The sequence below is a fragment of the Heptranchias perlo genome, chromosome 31, assembly GCF_035084215.1.
Source record: "Heptranchias perlo isolate sHepPer1 chromosome 31, sHepPer1.hap1, whole genome shotgun sequence".
In the NCBI taxonomy this organism is placed as follows: Eukaryota; Metazoa; Chordata; class Chondrichthyes; order Hexanchiformes; family Hexanchidae; genus Heptranchias; species Heptranchias perlo.
In genome coordinates, this window is record NC_090355.1 from 4275505 (window position 1) to 4300798 (window position 25294).

The 25294-nt window shown below is 48.4% G+C and overlaps 1 protein-coding gene across 1 annotated transcript; it reads left to right on the forward strand.

Moving 5' to 3' along the window:
* The first annotated feature begins 1343 nt into the window (after nt 1-1343).
* LOC137300379 (RING finger protein 225-like) lies at nt 1344-25065 on the forward strand. The gene is made up of 2 exons (XM_067969470.1): nt 1344-1522; nt 24195-25065. Exon 2 carries the CDS (start codon nt 24217-24219, stop codon nt 24760-24762), a length of 546 nt encoding a protein of 181 aa, XP_067825571.1. The 5' UTR covers nt 1344-1522; nt 24195-24216; the 3' UTR covers nt 24763-25065.
* The last annotated feature ends 229 nt before the right edge of the window (nt 25066-25294 follow it).

Genomic DNA, 25294 nt, shown 5'->3' on the forward strand with positions numbered 1-25294 from the left:
GAAAACACTGATCAGATGGCATCAGTCTTGTGTTTTAAAGCCCTGTAGATTGCAGAGAGAAAGACAACTGAGGGAGGTAAGGAATTTCACAGTTTTGAAGTCCTGGAAAAGAATGGGTTAGGGTAAGAGATTGTACAAAGAGTCCTGATTTAAACACGGTGTGAATACAGAAGGAAGGATGAGTGTGTAGGATGGGCCATTTGGAGCTTAGAAGGAACAAGATAAGGAGGGATTGCCATGGTACTGGTGATAAACTAAAGAAAGGAAAGGTTGCAGTGACCAGAGAGAGAGATTGGAAGCTGGAAGAGAGAGAGCTGCCCATCAGCAGAAAGCTTTTTCAATGTTACTTGTCCAGGACACATTGGACAAGGGCCATAGTGAGGAGCCAGAGAGCTCCAATGGAGGCAGCGAAGGCCTGTTCCCAGCAGCCTCAGCCAAGATTCAGCAGTTTGGGAACAATCCCTAAGGACAGGAGGTGTGGTCCCCTCTCTGTGAATCTGGCCGATTCTAAGCTTCTTAGAGGTCCAATGTGTCGTAAGGAGATCATTTCACAACGCACGCCCCCCCCGAACAAGTTAGGAAAGAAAAATACCCTTGAAAATAAAAAGAGTTAATGGAGGAACATGGAATGTTGGTGGCAATGTTCAGTGGGAGACGGAAGCCAAATTCTCCCTGGGAGTGTCGCGCACTCCGTGAAACGTGTGGAACACAGGGCGCTGCCAACATGTTTTCCTTACTCTCCACAGCCGCAGTCCTCGGTGTGAATGATTCAATCTTCAGGGAAAGAATGGCATCGTAGACCGAGATATGGAACTACAGATGTGCCTTCGGGTTAATGCCTCCAGGTTCAAAAAAACAAAATCTCTGTGAAATGTAGAACTTCTTTCCGGAGATTTTCTCCCGTTGCGTTTGAGAACTTCCCTCAAAAGGGGGTCCAGCTTTGCTCTGAGGTGATTGAGTTAGAATTCCGGCAGGGAGCAATTTTAACCTAACTCACCGGGCTGGAAGCCCGGGGGATTGGGTGGAAAGCTAGCTTTACCTCCGCCACAGAGAGTAAAATCAGGTGGGGTGTAAAACCAGCGATGCACCCAACCCCCCGGGCTTTCCGCCCAACGGATTAGGTTAAAATTCCCCCGCTAGTGGCAGAATTTGCCCAGTGAGGCTCAGAGTTTAAAACTCCTCTCTCATTTAACTAAAGCTCCTCAGGTTTCAACTGAATAACACATTAGGAAAATGTATTGGAACAAAGAGTCTTTTTATGCCTAGGTGTGTGTCTGTGCGCGTGTGTTGGACACACCCGTGGGAGTGCTGGTCCATTGCCTGATACTTCTGAGGGGAGTGTGCAGCTCTGTACAAAGGGAAACAATCACCTCTGTCCTCACACAGGACAGGCAGCCTTAGCGCGACCCAGCGCCAGCTTCCCACAGTGCGGAACAATTCCCAGCCGAACAGCATCAGGAAAGGAAGCACGGCCTGGACAAGAAGAGGAGAGGTGCCGAGCTGTCAGCGGCAACCGGAGAACGTGAGTATCTCTTAAGATGCCCCCCTTTTTAACTTAGACTTTTAACAGTACTTTTACTCTCAGCAAAAAATATTTTCCCTATCAATATATTTGATGTGTGTTGGACCCAGCCAGTTTTCAGTGCAACACAGCAAACCCCATGTAGTTTTCAGTGCTTCGCTAGTCGATTACATGGTTCACGTACCTCATCAAAATGTCCCTAACATGGAGACCACCAGATCTCAAACAAATAGGTTTGCCAACCCTCCAGGATTGTCCTGGAGTCTCCAAGAATTAAAGATCCATCTCCTGGTCACTGCTGCAACCAACCCAAAAGACACAAAAGGCATCAAAGGGGTACGGGGAGAGAGCGGCAATATGGTATTGAGATAGAGGATCAGCTGAATGGCCTACTCCTGCTCCTATTTTCTATGTTTCTAACCTGGGAGAAAAATCATAGGGGCATTAAAAAAAAATTGTTTCTCGTACATTTTAATTTATTAGTTATAAAAATATTGGAGATAGTGGTGGGGGGGGGGGGTGGGAAAGGCTGTTTGATTGGTTGGGGCAGTTGGGAGTGAAAGGTCATTTGATGAAACCTCCAGGAATATGTCCAACCAGCGTTGACGACCCGACAAGCAAACCATCAGAAATAGGTGCTGAGTGGAGCTGCTGTCCGTAAACCCCATACAGGGAGCAAGGGTAAACACGTCCAGAGGCCTGGGTGGCACAGTGTTCAGGTTCAACAACAACAACTTGCATTTATATAGCGCCTTTAACGTAGGAAAATATCCCAAGGTGCTTATCATGGAGAAAGCGGGCTGGGGAAAGGAAATTGATTGGGAAGCTCCCTTTGGCTGGCAATACCAATGGTGCTGAATACAGGGAAAGGTCGACGGAGTGAGATTTTCTATAAAAGGTCAAAAAATAAATCCATTATCTTGTTGGGAGTCACCCAATATTCACAGCTTGGTCTTCCAGCCAGGGGCTCAGTGGGTAGCCCTCTCGCCTCTGTGACAGAAGGTTGTGGGTTCAAGTCCCACTCCAGATAGAATAATCCGGGTTGATGCTCAGTGCAGTACTGAGGGAGTGCTGCACTGTCGGAGGTGCCATCTTTAGGATGAGACATTAAAACCAAGACCCTGTCCCCCCCTCAGGTGGATATAAAAGATCCCATGGCACTTCTTGCAGGGGAGCCTGGCCAATATTTTTATCCTGCAACCAACATCTCTAAAAATTAGATTATCTGGTCATTATCTCATTGCTGTTTGTGGGAGCTTGCTGTGAGCAAATTGGCTGCTGTGTTTCCTACATTACAACAGTGATTACACTTCAAAAGTACTTCATTAGCTGTGAAGTGTTTTCAGATGTAGTGAGGCCGTGAAAGTTCTTTCTTCTTTCTTTCTTTCTCTCTCTTAACGTCAATATCCCCAGATGATAGCCCCGGTGTGATGCCCCAGGTATAGTATGGCACCACCAATGAGCTCCTGCAGACTGTACCGCTCTACAGGTGCGGGATCTAGTCCCTGCTTATCTGTAATTCTAACACCATACTGCCAAGTATAAAATAGCAGCCTTGTCATTATGGTTAGTTTTGTTGGGCTGTTAACAGAACAGAATTAATCCCATTTACAGTCACAGTTATCATGACATAGTGTGAAGTGGTGATTCCCTCTACAATCTCCGACGGTGTCTCACTGCTGTTCAGAGATGTCCTGGAACGACTCAGGATAGGGTTCCCTTTGGCTTTCCCTCCCTTCCTGAGAGCGGCAGCAAGCCATTCCACAGGAGGTAGGTCAGTGCCTACGATCCCCTTATACAGTGAGGTCCCATTGTGTCACTGTGAGAAGTACCTGAGCATCACACTGCGTCTCCCCCACAGACACAAGGCTTTCAGATCAATTCTCCTACCAACACCCAGCCTGTGTTTAACCCTGCGCTGGTGTAAGTTCAGTTCCACAGGGACTTAGAGCACGACGATTTCATTGACTTTATAAAATATATTAGGAAATGCAACATGGTGTTAAAGCAAAAAGAAAGGAAGATGAATGCACGGATTATCATTTTCCATTTGGCAGTAATTTTATCTACCTCTTTAAATCGTCCAATGCAAATTGCGTTATAAGTGGTGGGAACTGTATTTTTTTAATTCATTCATGGGATGTGGGCTTCACTGGCGAGGCCGGCATTTATTGCCCATCCCTAATTGCCCTTGAGAAGGTGGTGGTGAGCCGCCTTCTTGAACCGCTGCAGTCCGTGTGGTGAAGGTTCTCCCACAGTGCTGTTAGGTAGGGAGTTCCAGGATTTTGACCCAGCGACGATGAAGGAACGGCGATATATTTCCAAGTCGGGATGGTGTGTGACTTGGAGGGGAACGTGCAGGTGGTGTTGTTCCCATGTGCCTGCTGCTCTTGTCCTTCTAGGTGGTAGACGACGCGGGTTTGGGAGGTGCTGTCGAAGAAGCCTTGGCGAGTTGCTGCAGTGCATCCTGTGGATGGTACACACTGCAGCCATGGTGCGCCGCTGGTGAAGGGAGTGAATGTTTAGGGTGGTGGATGAGGTGCCAATCAGGCGGGCTGCTTTGTCCTGGATGGTGTCGAGCTTCTTGAGTGTTGTTGGAGCTGCACTCATCCAGGCAAGTGGAGAGTATTCCATCACACTCCTGACTTGTGCCTTGTAGATGGTGGAAAGGCTTTGGGGAGTCAGGAGGTGAGTCACTCGCCGGAGAATACCCAGCCTCTGACCTGTTCTTGTAGCCACAGTATTTATGTGGCTGGTCCAGTTAAGTTTCTGGTCAATGGTGACCCCCAGGATGTTGATGGTGGGGGATTCGGCGATGGTAATGCTGTTGAATATCAAGGAGAGGTGGTTAGACTCTCTCTTGTTGGAGATGGTCATTGCCTGGCACTTGTCTGGCGCGAATGTTACTTGCCACTTATCAGCCCGAGCCTGGATGTTGTCCAGGTCTTGCTGCATGCGGGCACGGACTGCATCATTATCTGAGGGGTTGCGAATGGAACTGAGCAATGTGAAATCATCAGCGAACATCCCCATTTCTGACCTTATGATGGAGGGAAGGTCATTGATGAAGCAGCTGAAGATGGTTGGGCCTAGGACACTGCCCTGAGGAACTCCTGCAGCAATGTCCTGGGGCTGAGATGATTGGCCTCCAACAACCACTACCAGGGAATACATGGAGCACCAAACACTCTATAAACAGCAACTTTGTAATTGACAATAATGGTTACGGAAATGGATAGCACTTTTTGGCCGATTTAAATGATTGCACGATTTAAATGATTGCATGATTTAAATGATTGCATGATTTAGTGGTACTTTTTTGTATTATTTATTGCTAAAAGTAACAGAAACCTCACCTGATTGAATAAATGCTCTGTTGAGGGGCTAGGTGGTGCTGTGAGTTAGACACTGACCTTTTACCTCTGGGACATTGATTCAATTCCAGCCCAGAATGAAGGGGTGTCGGTGTACTCTCTCTGCAGGAGACCTATGTGAAATGAGTTTGGTCATTTTGAATCTAGTTCCTAGTGAATGTGGGTCCATAATGCAACACATATTGAAACTAAGTTAGCCATCACACATAAAGAGGCTGCACAGTGATTGATGGTAAGAGTGGAAATGTCACACTGGTACAGAAGGGGATTCTGAATGTGGGGCAGAGTAAAAAGAGCTTTACCCCCAAACCAAACTGTGTCAGCCGTAGCTCACACTCACCACTGAGTCAGAAGGTCATGGGTTCAAGTCCCACTCCAGAGACTTAAGCACAAAATCCAGGCTGACATTTCAGTGCAGTACTGAGGGAGTGCTGCACTGTTTGCCCTGTCAGGTGGACATAAAAGACCACATGGCACTATTTCGAAGAAGAGCAGGGGAGTTCTCCTGGTCAATATTTGTCCCTCAACAAACTGAATATCTGGTCATTATTTCATTGCTGTTTGTGGGATCTTGCTGTGTGCAAATTGCTCCGTTTCCTACATTACAACAGTGACTACACTTCAAAAGTATTTCATTGGCTGTTAAGCGCGTTGGGACGTCCTGAGACTGTGAAAGGAGATATATAAATTCAAGTCTTTTTTCTTTCTGGCACCTAAAACGAGAGAGCTTGATGGGCAGTGAAAGGATGCTTCACTGTGCAGCAGCTGGAAGTGTTTGATACTGACACTGACGTCCTTATTCCTGACAAGCACAAATGTTTAAGAAAGTAATGTACACACCAAGCCGTTTTACAAGAAATTATGATAATTGATAAGTTTGGATATTTATTTTCTAGTTTTTTTCTGTGTTGTGTCAGGGTGGGCTAAGCCAATGATTTTATGCCACATTTTGGAGCTAATGGCTGTCAGTCTCGGCTAACGATCCTCCACCACATCGAAAGTCAATGAGTAAACACCTTCTGATATCCCAGTTAATTTACCATTTCTCAAAGATAATCATTGCGGAGAACTGTCGCGAGGTTCTCCTAAACTCCCGCCGTAACTTTGGCTGAAGATCGGAGGAAATTCTGTAGGAACAGCGTCCATGGCCATTTTTAACCACCAGTGCCATTTCTCCGGGGCTTCCACCCACTCCCCGCCAGGTCTGAGACAAAGCACATGTGCCATGGTCTGAGATAAAACACATCCGACATGGTCTGAGATAAAACACATCCGACATGGTCTGAGATAAAACACATCCGACATGATCTGAGATAAAACACATCCGACATGGTCTGAGATAAAACACATACGACATGGTCTGAGATAAAACACATCCGACATGGTCTGAGATAAAACACATACGACATGGTCTGAGATAAAACACATACGACATGGTCTGAGATAAAACACATACGACATGGTCTGAGATGAAGCACATACGACATGGTCTGAGATAAAACACATACGACATGGTCTGAGATAAAACACATACGACATGGTCTGAGATAAAACACATATGACATGGTCTGAGATTAAACACATACGACATGGTCTGAGATAAAACACATACGACATGGTCTGAGATAAAACACATACGACATGGTCTGTGATGAAGCACAGACAACATGTTCTGAGATACTACATGGTCTGGACACCGTCTGTGCTTTATCTCAGATCATTGTTATTTAACTTTGCATTGCCAAGTTTACACCAGTTGCTTAGCAGTGTAACAAACAAGCTGTAGTTTGTGACTTTGGAAAATATTTGGAAACGAGCTTCCTTTCTTTGTATTCAATGCCCTCTCTTTCAGTATTATGTTTGACATGTCATAAACTTAGTGTGTGTACAGAATAGCCTCGCAGAACTTTTATTTAACCTCATTTAGAAGTTTGGAACTCTCTTCCGTAAATGGCAGTCGATGCTAGCTCAATTGTTAATTCTAAATCTGAGATTGATAGATTTTTGTTAACCATGGGTATTAAGGGGTATGGGGCTCAGGTGTGTATATGGAGTTAGGTCACAGGTCAGCCATGATCTCATTGATTGGTGGAACAGGCTCAAGGGGCTAAATGGCCTCCTCCTGTTCCTATCTTCCTAATTGCACCTGATATTTACTCCAAGAGTTCTCTAGACCTGTAAAAGACTTGCATTTATATAAAGCCTTTCACGATTTCAGGACGTTCCAAAACGCTTTACAGCTGATGAAGCACTTTTTGAAGTGTAGTCACTATTGTAATGTAGGGAAATTCGGCAGCCAATTTGCGCACAGCAAGACCCCACAAACAGCAATGAGATAAATGAGCAGATAATCTGCTTTAGTGATGTTGGTTGACATGACTATGGGATGTCACCAGGCCCCCGGTGAGTTCCCAATCTCAGCTGCACCGTCACGGAAAGTGGGAAACTTAGGGCTGCCACCTACCACCTGCCACCTACCACCTGCCACCTACCACCTACCACCTACCACCTGCCACCTACCACCTACCACCTACCACCTGCCACCTGCCACCTACCACCTACCACCTACCACCTGCCACCTACCACCTGCCACCTACCACCTGCCACCTACCACCTGCCACCTGCCACCTGCCACCTACCACCTGTCACCTGCCACCTGCCACCTACCACCTGCCACCTACCACCTGCCACCTACCACCTACCACCTGCCACCTACCACCTGCCACCTGCCACCTACCACCTACCACCTGCCACCTACCACCTACCACCTGCCACCTACCACCTGCCACCTGCCACCTGCCACCTACCACCTACCACCTGCCACCCCCAAGACAAAGAAAGGAAGCTTGTTTCCAAATGTAGGAACATAGGAACAGGAGGAGGCCATTCATCTCCTCGAGCCTGTTCCGCCATTCAATTAGACCATGGCTGATCTGTATCGTAACTCCATTTACCCGCCTTGGTTCCGTAACCCTTAATACCCTTGCCTAACAAAAATTTACCCAACTCAGTTTTGAAATTTTCAATTGATGTAGTCTCAAAAGCATTTTGAGGGAGTGAGTTCCAGATTTCCACTACCCTTTGTGTGAAGAAGTAGCGTCCTGACATCACCCCTGAACGGCCTAGCTTTCATTTTAGGGTTATGGCCCCACCAGAGGAAATAGTTTCTCTCTATCTACCCTATCAACTCCTTTAATCTTCTTTAACACCTCAATTTGATCACCCCTTAATCCTCTATACCCAACGGAATACAAGCCTAGTCTATGCAACCTGTCCTCATAATTTAACCCTTTTAGCCCTGGTTTCATTCTGGTGAATCTGCGCTGCACCCCCTCCAAGGCCAATATATCCTTCCTGAGGTGCGGTGCCCAGAACTGAATTCAGTACTCCAGATGGGATAGTCTCCTCCTGTTCCTATGTTCCTACATTTGGAAACAAGGTTCCTTTCTTTGTCTTGGAGGTGGCAGGTGGCAGGTGGGATTAGATAAAGTCAACATGGGTTTATGAAAGGGAAATCACATTTGACAAACCTACTGGAGTTTTTTGAGGATGTAACTGGTAGAATAGATAAGGGAGAACCAGTGGATGTGGTTTATTTGGATTTTCAGAAGGCCTTTGATAAAGTCCCACATAAGAGGCTAGTGTGCAAAATTAAAGCACATGGGATTGGTGGTAATATACTGGCATGGATTGAAAATTGGTTAACAGACAGGAAACAGAGAGTAGGGTCTTTTATGGGGTGGCAGGCAGTGACTAGTGGGGTACCGCAGGTATTAGTGCTTGGGCCCCAGCTATTCACAATATATATCAATGATTTGGATGAGGGAACCAAATGTAATATTTCCAAGTTTGCTGATAACACAAAACTAGGTGGGATTGTGAGTTGTGAAGAGGATGCAAAGAGGCTTCAAGGGGATTTAGACAAGTTGAGTGAGTGGGCAAATACATGGCAGATGCAATATAACGTGGATAAATGTGAAGTTATCCACTTCAGAAGGAAAAACAGAAAGGCAGAGTATTATTTAAATGGTGATAGATTGGGAAGTGTTGATGTACAAAGGGACCTGGGTGTCCTTGTACACCAGTCGCTGAAAGCAAACATGCAGGTGCAGCAAGCAGTTAGGAAGTCAAATGGTATGTTGGCCTTCATTGCAAGAGGATTTGAGTACAGGAGCAAGGATGTCTTACTGCAGTTATACAGGGCCTTGGTGAGACTACTCCTGCAGTTTTGGTCTCCTTACCTAAGAAAGGATATATTTGCCTTAGAGGGAGTGCAGCGAAGGTTCACCAGCCTGATTCCTGGGATGGCAGGACTGTCGTATGAGGAGAGATTGGGTCGACTAGGCCTGTATTCACTCGAGTTTAGAAGAATGAGAGGGGATCTCATTGAAACATATAAAATTCTGACAGGGCTAGGCCGACTGGATGCAGGGAGGATGTTTCCCCTGGCTGGGGGGGTCCAGAACGAGGGGTCACAGTCTCAGGATACGGGGTAGGACATTTAGGACTGAGATGAGGAGAAATTTCTTCACTCAGAGGATGGTGAACCTGTGGAATTCTCTACCGCAGAAGGCTGTGGAGGCCAAGTCACTGAATATATTTAAGGGGTTTGGGGAGAGAGCGGGAATATGGTATTGAGATAGAGGATCAGCCATGACCATATTGTAAGGAATCTTACAACACCAGGTTATAGTCCAACTGTTTTATTTGAAAATCACAAGCTTTCGGAGGCTTTCTCCTTCGTCAGGTGAGTGAGTAAAACAGTTGGACTATAACCTGGTGTTGTAAGATTCCTTACATTTGTCAACCCCAGTCCATCACCGGCATCTCCACATCATGATCATATTGAATGGCGGAGCAAGCTCGAAGGGCCGAATGGCCTACTCCTGCTCCTAGTTTCTATGTTTCTATGTTTCTATGGGGTCTAACCAGAGCTTTATATAACTGTAACATAACTTCCAACTCCTTGTATTCCACCCCCCTTGGAATAAAGACCAACATTCCATTAGCCTTCTTGATTATTTTTTGTACCTGTCCACTAGCTTTTAGTGATTTCTGTACTTGGACTCCTAAACCTCTCTGCTCATCCACAGTTGCTACCTTCTCACCATTTACAAAATACTCTGATCTATCTTTCTTAGATCCAAAGTGGATGACCCAAGCCATTTATAGATATAGTGAGAATCTGAGGACCCAGTACAGATCCCTGGGGGACACCACTAGTCACATCCACCAATTGGAGTACATACCCATTATGCCTACTCTCCGTCTCCAAACCTCCTAACCAATTCATAGAATTATAGAAATTTACCGCAGAGAAGGAGGCCATTCAGCACATCACGTCTGTGCTGGCCAAAAAAGAGCTATCCAACCTAATCCCACTTTCCAGCACTTGGTCCGTAGCCCTGTAGGTTACAGCACCTCAAGTGCATATCCAAGTAATTTTTAAATGCGATATGGGTTTCTGCCTCAACCACTCTTTCAGGCAGTGAGTTCCAGACCCCCACCACCCTCTGGGTGAAAACATTTCTCCTCAACTCCCCTCTAATACTTCTACCAATTACTTTAAATCTACGCCCCTGGTTATTGACCTCTCTGCTAAGGGAAATAGGTCCTTCCTATCCACTATATCTAGGCCCTTCATAATTTTATACACCTTAATTAAATCTCCCCTCAGCCTCCTCTGTTCCAAAGAAAACAACTCCAGCCTATCCAATCTTTCCTCATAGCTAAAATTCTCCAGTCCTGGCAACTTGCCCATAAATCTCCTCTGTACCCTCTCTAGTGCAATCACATCCTTCCTGTAATGTGGTGACCAGAACTGTACACAGTACTCAAGCTGTGGCCTAACTAGTGTTTTATACAGTTCTAGCATAACGTCCCTGCTCTTATTTCTATGCCTCGGCTAATAAAGGAAAGTATCCCGTATGCCTTCTTAACCACCTTCTCTACCTGACCTGTACCTTCAGGGATCTGTGGACATGTACTCCAAGGTCCCTCTGTTCCTCTACATCTCTCAGTATCCTCCCATTTATTGTGTATTCCCTTGCCATGTTTGCCCTCCCCAAATGCATTACCTCAAACTTCTCCAGATTGAATTCCATTTGCCACCTTTCTGCCCACCTGACCAGTCCATTGATATCTTCCTGCAGTCTACAGCTTTCCTCCACAATATCAACCACACGGCCAATTTTTGTATCATCTGCAAACTTCTTAATCATGCCCCCCACATTTAAGTCTAAATCATTAATATATACCACAAAAAGCAAGGGACCCAGTACTGAGCCCTGCGGAACCCCACTGGAAACAGCCTTCCAGTCACAAAAACACCCGTCAACCTTTACCCTTTGCTTCCTGCCACTGAGCCAATTTTGGATCCAACTTACCACTTTCCCTTGGATCCCATGGACTTTTACTTTCCTGACCAGTCTGCTATGTGGGACCTTGTCAAAAGCCTTGCTAAAATCCATGTGGACAACATCAAACGCGCTACCCTTATCGACCCTCCTTGTCACCTCCTCAAAAAATTCAATCAAGTTAGTCAGACACGACCTTCCCTTAACAAATCCATGCTGACTGTCCCTGATTAATCCGTGCCTTCCAATTCCCTATCCATGTCAATAGGTTGCCTCCAATCCCGTGTGCACTCATTTTTGTTAATAGTCCCTTATGTGGAACCTTATCGACTGCCTTTTGGAGGTCCATGTAAGTAACATCCATAGACACTCCCTTATCTACCACTTTAGATTTCATTTGTGGCTTCATTTTCCAAAGTCGCAAACTGCAGATTGTTTGTTACGCTGCTAAGCAACTGGTGTAAACTCGACACGTAAAATTAAATAACAACATGTATATACGTGCGTATTGTTGGTGATTACCCTGCATGTGAGATAAGCTACTTTCGAACAAACGCTCGAATGTATAATTTGTCCAGTTATCTGTATGGCAGCAGGTGATTTTTCAGTATGGTTGACAAATCCAGGGAGTCCTGCTAAGTATCTTCAGGGATGTTTAAGGAGCTGTAGCTGTTCAAATGTTTGATTTAGTTTAGAACAATCTAAGCCAGCTTGAACTCCCGCAGTAGTAAGAACTACAAGAGTAAAAGAAAGACTGTGGATATCACAGTACTCTACAAAAAAAGCTTAGAGTTAGATTGCAACCTTTTACTGTTTTCCTTTTTAGAAGATAGGATTGCTACTATAAATGTATATATGTATTATAACACTGTTAGTTATTTACTTGTTCACCTTTTGTAAAATATATTTGCTTAATGATTTAAACTTAAAATGAGATCTGAAATTGTGATGCCCATTGATGGTTTATTGAATATAGGAGATCCTAAGGAGGCAAAGGATAATTCCAGCCGCTAAAAGTAATGAACAGAAATGTTTTCCTGTTTGTTATCCTGAAAGCTTACCTGCGTATCAAGGCTAGTGAAAGAAAGACTTGCATTTCTACAGCGCCTTTCACAACCTCAGGACGTCCCAAAGCGTTTTACAGCCAATGAAATACTTTTGAAGTGTAGTCACTGTTGTCATGTAGGAAACACGGCAGCCAATTGTTTGTATGCATGTACCCTCGTTCTCCATAACGTCAAATAATCTGTCCGCATGTACACAGTCTGGTCCCTTCATCATTTTAAATACTTCAATCAGGTCTCCCCGAAGTCTACGCTTTTCTAGAGTAAAGAGACCCAGCTCCCTGAGCCTATCGTGATAGCTGAGAGTTTTTATATCTGGTGTTAATCTAGGGGACCACCAATGAACCTTTCCAAGGCCTCAATAGCTCCCACCGTATGTGGGGACCAGAACTGGACACAGTCGGCTTCATTTTACCTCCAGGTCAATTTTCAGCGAGTGAGAAACTCACCGGCTGCTACAGAAATGAGGCTCAAGCTATTTTAACTCCTGGGTCTCAGTTAAATCCCGCCGGCCGGCCTCCCACCTATTCCGGGCAGGAAGTCGGCGGGAAGCGATGGAAAACCGTCCGTCGAGACCAGGTAGATGTCAATATTGGGGTCATCCTGCGGGGGACTTGCGATCAGGAAGGGGGTGAGGGGGTGAGTCCGTGGGAAGGGGAGGCTCCTGTTTGTCCTGGCTCCACAAGGCCATTACTGGCCCCAATCCTCTTCCCCACTGGGTTGGGTCTGGCAGGAAACTCACTACAGTTTCCCACCCAGGCCACCAAGTTAAAATTGCAGGAACGATCATTGATGAAGCAGCTGAAGATGGTTGGGCCTAGGACACTGCCCTGAGGAACTCCTGCAGCAATGTCCTGGGGCTGAGATGATTGACCTCCAACAACCACTACCATCTTCCTTTGTGCTAGGTATGACTCCAGCCACTGGAGAGTTTTCCCCCTGATTCCCATTGACTTCAATTTTACTAGGGCTCCTTGGTGCCACACTTGGTCAAATGTTGCCTTGATGTCAAGGGCAGTCACTCTCATCTCACCTCTGGAATTCAGCTCTTTTGTCCATGTTTGGACCAAGGCTGTAATGAGTCCTGGAGCCGAGTGGTCCTGGCGGAACCCAAACTGAGCATCGGTGAGCAGGTTATTGGTGAGTAAGTGTCACTTGATAGCACTGTCGACAACACCTTCCATCACTTTGCTGATGATTGAGAGTAGACTGATGGGGCGGTAATTGGCCGGATTGGATTTGTCCTGCTTTTTGTGGATGCGACATACCTGGGCAATTTTCCACATTGTTGGGTAGATGCCAGTGTTGTAGCTGTACTGGAACAGTTTATCTAGAGGCGTGGCTAATTCTGGAGCACAGATTTTCAGCACTACGACCGGGATGTTGTCAGGGCCCATAGCCTTTGCTGTATCCAGTGCACTCAGCCGTTTCTTGATATCACATGGAGTGAATCGAATTGTCTGAAGACTGCGATCAGTAATAATGGGGATATCAGGAGGAGGCCGAGATGGATCATCCACTTGGTACCTCTGACTGAAGATAGTTACAAACGCTTCAGCCTTGTCTTTTACACTCATGTGCTGGGCTCCACCATCATTGAGGATGGGGATATTCAGGGAGCCTCCTCCTCCTGTTAGTTGTTTAATTGTCCACTGCCATTCGCAAGTGGATGTGGCAGGACTGTTCTTAATTTGTTAATCTGTTCTTAATGTATTCCATTTAGCACGGTGATAGTGCCACACGACACAATGGATGGTGTCCTCAGTGTGAAGACGGGACTAGGTCTCCACAAGGACTGTGTGGGTGGCCATTCTTACCAATCCCGTCATGGACAAACGCACCTGCGAAAAGTAGATTGGTGAAGACAAGGTTGTGTTGGTTCTCTCACCAACTAATGTAGGCCCAGTCTGGCAGTTATGTCCTTCAGGGCTTGGCCAGCAATGGTGGTACTACCGAGCCACTCTTGGTGATGGACATTGAAATCCTCCACCCAGAGTACATTCTGTGCCATTGCTACCCTCAGTGCTTCCTCCAAGTGATGTTCAACATGGAGGAGGACTGATTCATCGGCTGAGGGAGGGCGTTAGATAATCAGCAGGAGGTTTCCTCGCCCAGGTTTGACCTGAAGCCGTGAGACTTCACGGGGTCTGGAGTCAATGTTGAGGACTCCCAGAGCCACTCCCGCCCAACTGTCCCACCGTGCCCCCGGTGGGACAGGACATACCCAGGGATGTTGATGGAGGAGTCTGGAACGTTGGCTGAAAGGTATGATTCTGTCAGTGTGACTATGTCAGGTTGTTGCATGACCAGTCTGTGGGACAGTTCTCCCAACTTTGGCACCAGTCCCCAGATGTTAGTGAGGAGGACTGTGCAGGGTCGACTGGGCTGGGTGTCGTGTCCTGATTCGATGCCTAGGTCACAGCCGAGCGATCCGTCCAGTTTTATTCTTCTTATTTTTTGTAGCATTTTAATACAACTGAGTGCAGAGGGCAGTTAAAATCAACTGCGTTGGTTTGGGACTGGAGTCACATATAGGCCAAACTGGGTAAGGACAGCAGGTCTCCTTCCCGAAAGGACATTAGTGACCAGTTGGGTGTTTACAACAATCCAATAGCTTCATGGTCACTTTTACTGTGTATTCTATTTTAAACTGAATTCAAATTCTCAATACTAGTCCAGTAATATAACCATACATCACCGTACCCCACGCCCAGGTGAGCACAGGATTGGGCACACACCTGATACCCACTCATTGTCAAATAATACTCGCTGCTTAAATCACACATGAAGAATGGGCACTTGGATGAGACGCGAATGGGCAGCCAGTGCCCGTGGAACCTGTACCCCACTGAGGGTCAGTGCCCGTCGATCCCGTACCCCACTGAGGACCAGTGCCCGTCGATCCCGTACCCCACTGAGGACCAGTGCCCCTGGATCCGGTACCCCACTGAGGGTCAGTGCCCCTGGATCCCGTACCCCACTGAGGGTCAGTGCCCCTGGATCCCGTACCCCACTGAGGACCAGTGCCCCTGGATCCCGTACCCCACTGAGGACCAGTGCCCGTCGATCCCGTACCCCACTGAGAACCAGTGCCCCTGGATCCCGTACCCCACTGAGAACCAGTGCCCCTGGATCCCGTACCCCACTGAGGACCAGTGCCCCTGGATCCCGTACCCCACTGAGGACCAGTGCCCGTCGATCCCGTACCCCACTGAGAACCAGTGCCCCTGGATCCTGTACCCCACTGAGAACCAGTGCCCGTGGATCCCGTACCCCACTGAGGACCAGTGCCCGTGGATCCCGTACCCCACTGAGGACCAGTGCCCCTGGATCCGGTACCCCACTGAGGACCAGTGCCCCTGGATCCCGTACCCCACTGAGGACCAGTGCCCGTGGATCCCGTACCCCACTGAGGGTCAGTGCCTGTGGATCCCGTACCCCACTGAGGGTCAGTGCCTGTGGATCCCATACCCCACTGAGGACCAGTGCCCGTCGATCCCGTACCCCACTGAGGACCAGTGCCCCTGGATCCTGTACCCCACTGAGGACCAGTGCCCGTCGATCCCGTACCCCACTGAGGACCAGTGCCCCTGGATCCCGTACCCCACTGAGGACCAGTGCCCCTGGATCCTGTACCCCACTGAGGACCAGTGCCCGTCGATCCCGTACCCCACTGAGAACCAGTGCCCCTGGATCCGGTACCCCACTGAGGACCAGTGCCCCTGGATCCCGTACCCCACTGAGGACCAGTGCCCATGGATCCCGTACCCCACTGAGGGTCAGTGCCTGTGGATCCCATACCCCACTGAGGACCAGTGCCTGTGGATCCCATACCCCACTGAGGACCAGTGCCCATGGATCCCGTACCCCACTGAGAACCAGTGCCCGTGGATCCCGTACCCCACTGAGGACCAGTGCCCGTGGATCCCGTACCCCACTGAGGACCAGTGCCCGTGGATCCCGTACCCCACTGAGGTTCAGTGCCCGTGGAACCCGTACCCCAGTGATGGTCAGTGCCCAAGTGAGGGTCAGTGCCCGAGGATCCCGTACCCCAGTGAGGGTCAGTCCCCGAGGATCCCGTACCCCAGTGAGGGTCAGTTCCCGAGGATCCCGTACCCCAGTGAGGGTCAGTTCCCGAGGATCCCGTACCCCAGTGAGGGTCAGTTCCCAAGGATCCCGTACCCCAGTGAGGGTCAGTTCCCGAGGATCCCGTACCCCAGTGAGGGTCAGTGCCCGTGGAGCCCGTACCCCAGTGAGGGTCAGTTCCCGAGGATCCCGTACCCCAGTGAGGGTCAGTTCCCGAGGATCCCGTACCCCAGTGAGGGTCAGTGCCCGTGGAGCCCGTACCCCAGTGAGGGTCAGTGCTCGTGGAGCCCGTACCCCAGTGAGGGTCAGTTCCCGAGGATCCCGTACCCCAGTGAGGGTCAGTTCCCGAGGATCCCGTACCCCAGTGAGGGTCAGCATCTTCAGGGGAGGAAAGAGAAATCAACTATAACAAAACAATAAGGTGCAGCTGTGGGCTGGTCACTGGCTCAGTGCGGGGAGATGTTGATGCACAATCTGCACCTTTGATTCCTCATAAGGTGAGTTCACAATCTCAATATAATATTGGAGCCTGGCACTTTCCCCACAGCGACTGACGCAGTATTAGAGGCGTCCAACCTTGGCCTGCAGTCACATTGCTCCTCACTGACAGGCAGAGCGAGGGAGGGAGAGAGAAAGAGAGAGACAGAGAGAGGAGGAAAGAGAGAGAGAGCGAGAGAAAAAGAGAGAAAATGAGAGAGAGACAGAGAGAGAGAAAGAGAGAGAATGAGAGAGAGACAGACAGAAAGAGGGAGAGAGAAAGAGAGAGTGAGAGAAAGAGAAAGAGAGAGTGAGAGAAAGAGAGAGAGCGAGAGTACGAGAGAGAAAGGGAGAATGAGAGAAAGAGACAGAGGGAGAAAGAAAGAGAGAGAGAGAGAAAGAGAGACACAGAGAGAAAAAGAGAGAAGAAGAGAGTGAGAGAGAGACAGAGAGAGAGAAAATGAGGGAGAGAGAGAACGAGAGAATGAGACAGAGAAAGAGAGAGACAAAGTGAGTGAAAGAGAGAAAGAGAGAGAGAAATAGAGAGAAAGAGAGAAAGAAATAGGGAGAAAGAGAGAGAGATGGAGAAAGAGGAAGAAAGAGAGAGAGAAAGAGAAAGAGAGAGATAGAAAGAAAAGGGAGCGAAAGAGAGAGAGAGAAAGAGAGAACAGTGAGAACGATAGAGCAAGAGAAAGAAAGAGAGAGAGAGTGAGAAAGAAAGAGAGTAAAAGATAAAGAGAGAGCAGTGTTTGCAGAGGCAGAGTGACAGTATTCTGTCCACATCCAACTGTCTACAGAACGATACATGGTGTAGGGAGAGTGGGGGAAACATATGTTTTAAAATGGCACAAAACTAACTAAATGTTTGGCGTGAGGATCTTAGCCATTGCCTTACTGAACAGCCCTGGACAGTTGGTAAGCAGGACTCACAGGAGAGAGCCCATCAGCCTTGGGCTGCTGCCTGCTAGTTCACAGACAGCTCTCCATGTAAAGAGTCAGGCTGATTTGCCTGCCCTTGTACCAGGTTCCCGTCCTGCAGCTCCCTGTTTGATTTGATTATCAAATGTTTGCTGTGTCACTGTGTCCATTGTGTTGGTCCAGATTAATCTCACTGTTCATCTGCACCGTTTGCTTGGCTTTTACTCCCCATTCTCCTGATTAAGGCACCGATTGCGTGAGTTGAGACAGTGAGGCATCAGTCCGTGAGATGCGTTATCAGGGTTGTCCCAGGTACAATCCCAGGTCTGTGCCGAGTTAGCTCATCTCCACTAGGGTAACTGTTGGGGTACTGCAGTGTGGGTTGCCAACTCTCGTTGGACGTAGCCCTGGAGCTTTGTTCACATGACATCTGACAACGTGTCGTTTGACCACATGACATGCGATCATGTGACGATCACATGACACTTGCCTGCAGTTTGTAAATGTTATTGCAGTTATCCTTGTTTTCAAATCCCTCCCTGGCCTCGCCCCCTCCCTATCTCTGTAATCTCCCCCAGCCCTACAACCCTCCGAGATCTCTGCCCTCCTCCAATTCTGGCCTCTTGCGCATCCCCAATTTTAATCACTTCACCGTTGGAGGCCGTGCCTTCAGCTGCCTAGGCCCGAAGCTCTGGAATTCCCTCCCTAAACCTCTCCGCCTCTCTACCCCTCTCTCCTCCTTTAAAACCCTTCTTAAAACCTACCTCTCACCTGTCCTAACGTATCCTTCCGTGGCTCGTGTCAATTTTTGTCTGATTCTCCTCCTGTGAAGCGCCTTGGGACTTTTTACTATGTTAAAGGCGCTATATAAATGCAGGTTGTTGTTGTGTTACGTTGTAACGGTCAGAACCCCTGTAACTGAGAGTCTTTGCTCGTTGTTTTGTGCCAGCACCTGTCGTGTGAGAAGTTCTGAGAACCAGAAGGAACGGTCATGGGCAGACCGAGAAGGTGCTCAGGCACCAGCAGCAGGCACCATGCTCTTCTTCTTTTCGCCCGGGTTGCCAGCGACAGTGACGCAGTGGCCTTAAGGACATTTGGTTTGACAGATATTACACTGGTAAACAAATTTCACGCTTCGCTGAATGTAGTAAAATGTCCCGAGGCGCTTCACAGGAGCGTAGTCAGACAAAATTTCACACCGAGCCACAAAAGGAGACAGGTGAGCAAAAGCTTGGTCAAAGAGGTAGGTTTTAAGGAGCATCTTAAAGGAGGAGAGAGAGGCGGAGAGGTTTAGGGAGCGAATTCCAGAGCTTAGGGCCTAGGCAGCTGAAGGCACGGCCGCCAATGGTGGAGCGAAAGAAGTGGTGATGGACAAGTATTCTTATACATTATTACAGTATGTAATCATTTTTATTTCCAGCGTTTGAATAACAGTGAACAAAACAGCATTTGTCTCCCTGCCCTCTATCTGTTATTTTAACAGGTGATGTTAGTCCATTAGTTTTGGTTTCCTGAAGTCTATGCAAACACTTTTATTTTCATATTTAAAATATCCCCTTCGAGGAGAAACCATATTTGGTTTGAAACATAGAATTACTCCAAAATACCTGGAAAATGCGTAAAATATCGTTTTCAAAAATCAAACACTTTTGAGGGAGGAAGCGGGAGGCTCCCAGACCCTCCGAGAAAATAAATCTCCCTCCCTCAGCACTCACGGTCCCCCTCGGTACTTTCTAAATCCCTCCCTCCACTCACGGTCCCCCTCGGTACTTTCTAAATCCCTCCCTCAGCACTCACGGTCCCCTTCAGTACTTTCTAAATCCCTCCCTCAGCACTCACGGTCCCCCTCAGTACTTTCTAAATCCCTCCCTCCACTCACGGTCCCCCTCAGTACTTTCTAAATCCCTCCCTCCACTCACGGTCCCCCTCAGTACTTTCTAAATCCCTCCCTCAGCACTCACGGTCCCCCTCAGTACTTTCTAAATCCCTCCCTCAGCACTCACGGTCCCCCTCGGTACTTTCTAAATCCCTCCCTCCACTCACGGTCCCCCTCAGTACTTTCTAAATCCCTCCCTCCACTCACGGTCCCCCTCGGTACTTTCTAAATCCCTCCCTCCACTCACGGTCCCCCTCGGTACTTTCTAAATCCCTCCCTCAGCACTCACGGTCCCCCTCAGTACTTTCTAAATCCCTCCCTCAGCACTCACGGTCCCCCTCAGTACTTTCTAAATCCCTCCCTCCACTCACGGTCCCCCTCGGTACTTTCTAAATCCCTCCCTCAGCACTCACGGTCCCCCTCAGTACTTTCTAAATCCCTCCCTCAGCACTCACGGTCCCCCTCGGTACTTTCTAAATCCCTCCCTCAGCACTCACGGTCCCCCTCGGTACTTTCTAAATCCCTCCCTCAGCACTCACGGTCCCCCTCGGTACTTTCTAAATCCCTCCCTCAGCACTCACGGTCCCCCTCGGTACTTTCTAAATTCACCACTGCTGCAGACTATTGGGGTTGGTTTTAACCCTGCTCACCGGGTGAAAGGGCAGTTAAAAATGACCAGGTTACTTGCCCGGATATTGTCCCGACATGGAGTGAAGCATTTTGGTAGGAAGAATGAGGAGAGGCAATATAAATTAAATGGTACAATTTTAAAGGGGGTGCAGGAACAGAGAGACCTGGGGGTGCACATACACAAATCTTTGAGGGTGACAGGACAAGTTGAGAAGGCCGTTAAAAAGCATATGGGATCCTGGGCTTTATTAATAGAGGCATAGAGTACAAAAGCAAGGAAGTTATACTAAACCTTTATAAAACACTGGTTAGGTCTCAGCTGGAGTACTGTGTTCAATTCTGGGCACCACACTTTAGGAAGGATGTCAAGGCCTTGAAGAGGGTGCAGAGGAGATTTACTAGAATGGTACCAGGGATGAGGGACTTCAGTTATGTGGAGAGACTGGAGAAGCTGGGATTGTTCTCCTTAAAACAGAGAAGGTTAAGAGGAGATTTGATAGAGGTGTTCAAAATCATGAAGGATTTCGATACAGTAAATAAGGAGAAACTGTTTTCAGTGATGGGGGGGTCAGTAACCAGAGGACACAGATTTAAGATAATTGACAATAAACCCAAGGGGGAAATGAGGGGAATTTTTTTTACGCAGCGAGTTGTTATGATCTGGAATGCGCTGCCTGAAAGGGCGGTGGAAGCAGATTCAGTAGTAACTTTCAAAACGGAATTGGATAAATACTTGGAAAGGAAAAAATTTGCAGGGCTATGGGGAAAGAGCAGGGGGGTCAGACTAATTGGATAGCTCTTTCAAAGAGCCGGCACAGGCACGGTGGGCCGAATGGCCTCCTTCTGTGCTGTATGATTCTATGATATCCAATGATATCCTGCCGCGCCTCAGAAATGTATGCGGATCCTATTACGTCAGTGGGACCCTGATGGCAATGCTCTGCACCCTCTTCATGCCCACTTTGCGCCCACTTCAGATCCGCTGTGCACCTCTTTACCCCCGCTCCGGGCCCTCTTCACCCCCGCTCCGGGCCCTCTTCACCCCCGCTCCGGGCCCTCTTCACCCCCGCTCCGGGCCCTCTTCACGCCCGCTCCGGGCCCTCTTCACCCCCGCTCCGGGCCCTCTTCACCCCCGCTCCGGGCCCTCTTCACCCCCGCTCCGGGCCCCCTTCACGCCCGCTCCGGGCCCTCTTCACCCCCGCTCCGGGCCCTCTTCACCCCCGCTCCGGGCCCTCTTCACCCCCGCTCCGGGCCCTCTTCACCCCCGCTCCGGGCCCTCTTCACCCCCGCTCCGGGCCCTCTTCACCCCCGCTCCGGGCCCTCTTCACGCCCGCTCTAGGTCGGGGAAGCCAACTGGCAGCGTTTAGGTGAGATTAAAATGGCCACCGCCTCCAGCTGCCCCCACTGGGTGGGGAATCAGCTCATACCAATTTAAAATCCGCCCCGGTACTTTTGTGTACTTTGGGATTGTTCCCTACAATAAAAGCAAGGGTTATAGTGTCAGCCATGGCTCAGTGGGTAGCAGTCTTGCCTCAGACTCAGGAGGTCATGGGTTCAGAGTCCCACTCCAGAGACTTGAGCACATGATCTAGGCTGACACTCCCAGTGCAGTACTGAGGGAGTGCTGAACTGTCAGAGGTGTCGTCTTTCAGATGAGATGTTAAATTGGGGTCCTATCTGCCCTCTCAGGTGGACGTAAAAGATCCTGTATTTTGAAGAAGAGCAGGGGTGTTCTCCCCAGCGTCCTGGTCCAACATCATTGAAACAGATTATCTGGTCATTATCACATTGCTGTTTGTGGGATCTTGCTGTGCGCAAATTGGCTGCTGCATTTTTTTTTATTCGTTTATGGGATGTGGGCGTCGCTGGCGAGACCAGCATTTATTGCCCATCCCTAATTGCCCTTGAGAAGGTGGTGGTGAGCCGCCTTCTTGAACCGCTGCAGTCCGTGTGGTGAAGGTTCTCCCACAGTGCTGTTAGGAAGGGAGTTCCAGGATTTTGACCCAGCGACAATGAAGGAACGGCGATATATTTCCAAGTCGGGATGGTGTGTGACTTGGAGGGGAACGTGCAGGTGGTGTTGTTCCCACGTGCCTGCTGCCCTTGTCCTTCTAGGTGGTAGAGGTTGTGGGTTTGGGAGGTGCTGTTGAAGAAGCCTTGGCGAGTTACTGCAGTGCATCCTGTGGATGGTACACACTGCAGCCACAGTGCGCCGGTGGTGAAGGGAGTGAATGTTTAGGGTGGTGGATGGGGTGCCAATCAAGTGGGCTGCTTTGTCCTGGATGGTGTCGAGCTTCTTAAGTGTTGCTTCCTACATTACAACAGTGACTATGCTTCAAAGAAGTACTTCATTGGCTGTAAAGCGCTTTGCAATGTTGTGAAAGGGGCTTTATAAAAGTGAGTTCGTTCTTTCTTTTATACTTGCAGCTTTAAATCTTCACCTGCCCTGGTCCCACTGCCCGTTCAGTGCAGCCCCTTCACCTTCACATGTGGGGAGCTTTGTATTCTGGGCTGCGTTTGATCTCTCGGCTCTCGTGAGGTGCTGCCTTTTTCCTCGGGTGGATGTCTTGCTGCTGCAACAAGGTTTTTTTGTTTCTTTAACCTCTTTAATGCTTCGTTCTATTGCCTGTGTCAGACGACAGTGCTGCGCCTGTCACAGGGCCTTTCCCTAACTTCCTCTCATTGTGTTTGGACTATCTGTTTGTTTGCTTTTCCCTCCCCTCCCTTCTTTTCTGATTCTATTAAAACGCCCGTACGCGTTTAGGGTTTTTGCAGCTCCAGAGAAGGGCCCGACCCGACCTGCCTCTTCTCTCCATCCTCGCTGACTGCCCTGCCGCTCATTTCCCACACTTTCCAGTCTTTCTCAGATTTCCATCATCGCGGTTTCTTGCTTATTATCTTCCGCCTCTAACTGCTGTCCTACTGGAAGTAAGAATGTGTGGGCCGAGAATGAGCTCATGCTGTGATGCACTCCATGGTGCAATAACCTACAACAAATAACCACCAGTTGAGGGCCTCTTTAAAAAAATTCACTCTTGGGATGTGGCCGGCATTTATTGAGAAGGTGGTGGTGGGCCTTCTTCCTCAACCGAGGGGCTTAGTAGACCACTTCAGAGGGCAGTTAAGAGTCAACCACGTTGGTGTGGGACTGGAGTCACATATAGGCCCAGACCGGGTAAGGACGGCAGGTTTCCTTCCCTAAAGGACATTAGTGAACCAGTTGGGTTTTTACAACAATCCAATTGCCTTGCGGTTACTTTTACTGATACTAGTTTGTTATTTCCAGATTTTTTAAACTTAAATTCAAAGTTTCAAATTGCCATGGATTTGAACTCACATTCTCTAGATTATTAGTCCAGTCTCTAAATTACTAGTCCAGTCCCTAGATTATTAGTCCAGTCTCTAAATTACTAGTCCAGTCCCTAGATTATTAGTCCAGTCTCTAAATTACCAGTCAAGTCTCTAGATTACTAGTCCAGTCCCTAGATTACTAGTCCAGTCTGTAGATTACTAGTCAAGTCCCTAGATTACTCATCAAGTCTCTAAATTACTAGTCCAGTCCCTAGATTGCTAGTCAAGTCCCTAAATTACTAGTCCAGTCCTTAGATTACTAGTCCAGTCCATAGATTACGAGTGAAGTCCCTAGATTACTAGTCAAGTCTCTAAATTACTAGCCCAGTCCCTAGATTACTAGTCCAGTCCCTAGTTAGATTACTAGTCCAGTCCTTAGATTACTAGTCCAGTCCTTAGGTTACTAGTTTAGTTACATAACCACTACACCACCGTACCTATGGAAATGGCCCCTCACCTGGGTGAAAACCTTAAGCAAAGAGGGAGAAAACGGTCTAATTCCTTCCTGAGTGACTGTGTTGTGTCCTTTTTTGTTTGCAGTGGGACAGCCGCTCGCTGAGACATGTCAGAAGAGAAGCCCTGTGATGTGGAGTGCGCCATCTGCTTCAGTATCTACAACAACATCTTCAGAGCCCCCAAGGTGCTGGACTGCGGCCACACCTTCTGCCTGGAGTGCTTGGCCCGGATGAACATGAAGTCTTACGTGGCCGAGGCCATCCAGTGCCCGATGTGTCGCCAGCTGACCTTGGTTCCCACGGACGGGCTGCCCAGGCTGAGCAACGACCCGACCGTCCTGTCCTGCCTGCCCGAGGCCATGCAGAGGATTTGCAGCATTGGCTTCAGCCGGGCCAAGGGCAGGCTTTTCGTGAAGAAGGGGCCAAACTCCCAGAGGAAGAAGAGGAAGAGGAGAGTCAAGCCGCTCTTTGTCAGCACGGTGAGCGAGAGCCTGGACGTGGGTCAACCAGCCCAATCCGACAGTCACAGGCAGCAAGACGAGGGGTGCTGGCGTGTGTCCAACAACAAGTGGTGCAGCATCGTGACGATTATTATTATCCTGATGACTGTGGGTCTTCTCATCAGTTCCATTTTGGCGTTTACAATCCTTTAGCCATCGAAAGGAGCCGGATCCAAACCACCCAAAAGTCACCCCCAACAATGGCATCTAATCGCAGCATTCCCGCATCAATTCATTCAACCCCTCAAACCAACCGCAAGAAGGAACTTCACGGAGAAAGGCAATTCCTGGTCTGCATGGAAAAGGATTTTCAGACTCAGAATTTGCTGGAACATTGGCACTGATTGCATTTGGATTTAGATTTTGTGTATCTCCTGAGCACAGGCCCCCGGGGTGAACCGTGTCTATTAGGCGAGCTCGCCCTTTTCTGTAACTGATTTTAGTATTGTTAATACAATCACGTTGAAGCTAAAATGCTTTAAGTTGTCGTTAAGTGATTATTACCATCCTCCCAGGTTTTCTCCGCACTGTTCTCCATCTGCTGCGTATCTGCATTTCTCATCTTCTGTCTAAAAAAACATTCCCACTCAGTGGGTGTGAAAAAACAGTAGTGACCAACACAAAGTAGTGTCCAACAGAAAGTAGTGTCCAACAAAAAGTACTGTCCCACACAAATTAGTGTCCA

Bases quoted from the DNA above. Each gene is read 5' to 3' on its own strand.
- LOC137300379 (XM_067969470.1), top strand. From the start codon at position 24,217: ATGTCAGAAGAGAAGCCCTGTGATGTGGAGTGCGCCATCTGCTTCAGT.